Raw genomic sequence first — 3,147 nt, forward strand, 5'->3', positions numbered from 1 at the left:
ATCATGTTTTGCATTTGCTTGAATTCCGTGGTCCTTTTTGTATATCAAGAGTCAGTTTAAAATCAAAGAGAAACAGAGATGGTGGTGGTATTAAAATAAATGCTTCCTGTTTTATTTTCTTTTGCTATTTTGCCTGTATAAGTTCATCCTAATGCATGTGTCAATGTTTTTATAATTATCAGTCTGCATACTCTAATTATATTTGCTGTGTATAAATTAGTCCTGGAATCAATCTTTTTCATGCATTTTTGAATTCTTATGATTAAGTCATTAAGTATGTTTTAAACGTATAAAGTTTAAAAATGAAAACACTTTAAATCTTGTGCTGGCATTTTTTCAGGTAATTTAAGATTAGAGAGCCATGTTAACGCTACCGTTTGATGAGTCTGTTGTAATGCCAGAATCCCAGATGTGCAGAAAGTTTTCTAGAGAATGTGAGGATCAGAAGCAAATGAAGAAACCAGAAAGCTTTTCCAAACAGATTATTCTTCGAGGAAAGAGCATCAAAAGGGCCCCTGGAGAAGAAACTGAGAAAGAAGAGGAGGAGGATGATAGGGAAGAAGAAGATGAAAATGGATTGCCCAGAAGGAGGGGTCTTAGGAAAAAAAAGACGACCAAGCTCCGATTGGAAAGGGTCAAGTTCAGGAGACAGGAAGCTAATGCGCGCGAGAGGAACAGAATGCATGGCCTCAATGACGCTCTGGACAATTTACGAAAAGTAGTCCCCTGTTATTCCAAAACCCAAAAACTGTCCAAAATAGAAACTTTACGCCTGGCCAAAAACTACATCTGGGCACTTTCTGAAATCCTGAGAATCGGCAAGAGACCCGATCTGCTCACATTCGTCCAAAACTTATGCAAAGGTCTTTCCCAGCCAACTACAAACTTGGTGGCAGGCTGCTTGCAGCTCAACGCCAGGAGCTTCCTGATGGGTCAGGGTGGGGAGGCTGCGCACCATACAAGGTCACCCTACTCTACTTTCTACCCACCCTACCACAGCCCTGAGCTCACCACTCCCCCAGGGCATGGAACTCTTGATAATTCCAAGTCCATGAAACCCTACAATTATTGCAGTGCATACGAATCCTTCTATGAAAGCACTTCCCCCGAGTGTGCCAGCCCTCAGTTTGAAGGTCCCTTAAGTCCTCCCCCAATTAACTATAATGGGATATTTTCCCTGAAGCAAGAAGAAACCTTGGACTATGGCAAAAATTACAATTACGGCATGCATTACTGTGCAGTGCCACCCAGGGGTCCCCTTGGGCAGGGTGCCATGTTCAGGTTGCCCACCGACAGCCACTTCCCTTACGACTTACATCTGCGCAGCCAATCTCTCACCATGCAAGATGAATTAAATGCAGTTTTTCATAATTAATGAGGAAAATGAAAATAAACAGTGGTCATTCACCTCCCCCGTCTAATTAAGACAAAGCAGATGCTTGTGGGCTGAGTAATTGGCACAACTCTATCTAAGGTGTTTACTAGTTTCTGAAGTGTATTTCAACTATTGTGAGAATTTTTTACGTAATAATAAATCTTTTTCATATGAGAACTTCTTTTCCTTTCCTTTTGTCTGTAAAGCACTGTGATTCTGTTTCTACTGGAAGGATATTTTTCCCCCTTGTTTTATTTTGTTTTAAATTCACTTAATTTGTCTGAGCAGTGTGTCTAAGAATATACTGTTGAATAAAGACATGCACACAGGAGAAGTCAATGTTTATTTTTGTTGTACAGTAATTACAAAAATGCATGTTATCAAACTCAGATGAATAAAATGATGTCTTTATAATTATTAGGAATTATATATTATGTATCTCTGAAGGATTGAAAATTTAAACTATCAAGAATATCAATAAGCTGACAGTGATACTGGAAGGTGTATTTGAGGATGGTGCAACAATATAAAAAGCTATGCAATTTTCTTTTCATTAAGGACACATCTAAATGCCTTCCATTGGTAACTATTCCTCTTCAAGTATTTGCAGATGAGGCATATAATATTTGAGTAGGTGGTGTCATAATTTTGCAACAATTATTTCAATTAGAAGGACAATTTTTCAGCACTTAATTTTGTATTGTTCAGAAATTATCTGTAAAGGTTTGTTATCACAATGTATAATTGTGTTTTTCCACCCCACATTTTTAAAGCTATTAAACATGGATATTTCCACTTATAAAGGACATCTACTAGCTGTAATATTTTTGCATGATGCTTATTACTTCCTGTACACAGCAGCTTTCTGTCTTCAACACTCCCCTACCTCATTTCAGAAATTTTCTGGATTTCGAAATCATAGAAGATGAACTAGATTTGTTAACAAAACGGTCTAAGCATTTACAAGAGTGTATATTATATATATATATATATATATATATATATATATATATTTATATATTTTTAAGTACCTTAAATCAAAGAAGAGGAGTCCAGGAGGGTTAAACATCCTGGGGAAACAACGATAAATCCTGGTAACCTTCAACTCAAGCCTAAATTCTGTGGCAAATTTCCAGCAAACACCAGAGTGGGTGTTAAAGATGGAACGTTTTACTTGTGCCTTTTAAATAAGTCTGGCCGATTAGAGGCTAATTCTACGTGATTAAAAGTTTCCCATCAAAAGGCCACACAAAACCTGCTTTAACAGCGCCTGGGAAGCGAACCCTCTCAAAGGGGTCTGAGGCCTTTATAGAACAAAATCAAGGTGGCATTGACCTCACTCAAAATGCCTCCTCTAACGCAGGTTTGCCTTCAAAGGGGAGAAGGAGAGCCATCTGAGATGGCTCGTGAGTGCAGCTGTAGATAGATCCAGTGGTCTCAGGGCGGGCGTAGCGGGCCTGGAGGTGGTCGGCCCACGGCCGACGGCGAACGCTGCGCGCTTGTGCCCCCAAAAGCGCAAGGCTGGAGCTTGCGCGGGCCCGACGGGTAGGGAATGGAGGCGGCTCCGCGCCCTCGGTCGCGGCCTGGCGCCGCACAGACTGCACTGCCCGTCCCCCACCCGCAGTGGGCGCCCTTGGGGCGCGGGTCTTCCTGGCCCCAGGAAGGGTTTGCGCGGCGTGGCGAACGGGCGAGTGCACCGCAACGGGCGGGCCCCGGAGACAAAGAGGTGACCCCTCAGAGTCAAGGCTAGATGAGATGGGAAAGGACCCATC

The 3,147-nt window shown here is 41.8% G+C and overlaps 1 protein-coding gene across 1 annotated transcript; it reads left to right on the forward strand.

Moving 5' to 3' along the window:
* The first annotated feature begins 361 nt into the window (after nt 1-361).
* On the forward strand, nt 362-1,375 carry NEUROD6 (neuronal differentiation 6). The gene has a single exon (XM_007945347.2). It carries the CDS (start codon nt 362-364, stop codon nt 1,373-1,375), a length of 1,014 nt encoding a protein of 337 aa, XP_007943538.1.
* The last annotated feature ends 1,772 nt before the right edge of the window (nt 1,376-3,147 follow it).

This window comes from Orycteropus afer, unplaced genomic scaffold (genome assembly GCF_000298275.1).
Source record: "Orycteropus afer afer isolate SDZICR_OR568_19922 unplaced genomic scaffold, OryAfe1.0 scaffold00008, whole genome shotgun sequence".
Taxonomy (NCBI): domain Eukaryota; kingdom Metazoa; phylum Chordata; class Mammalia; order Tubulidentata; family Orycteropodidae; genus Orycteropus; species Orycteropus afer.

Excerpts from the sequence above, each read along its gene's own strand:
- NEUROD6 (XM_007945347.2), top strand. The coding sequence starts at position 362 with ATGTTAACGCTACCGTTTGATGAGTCTGTTGTAATGCCAGAATCCCAG.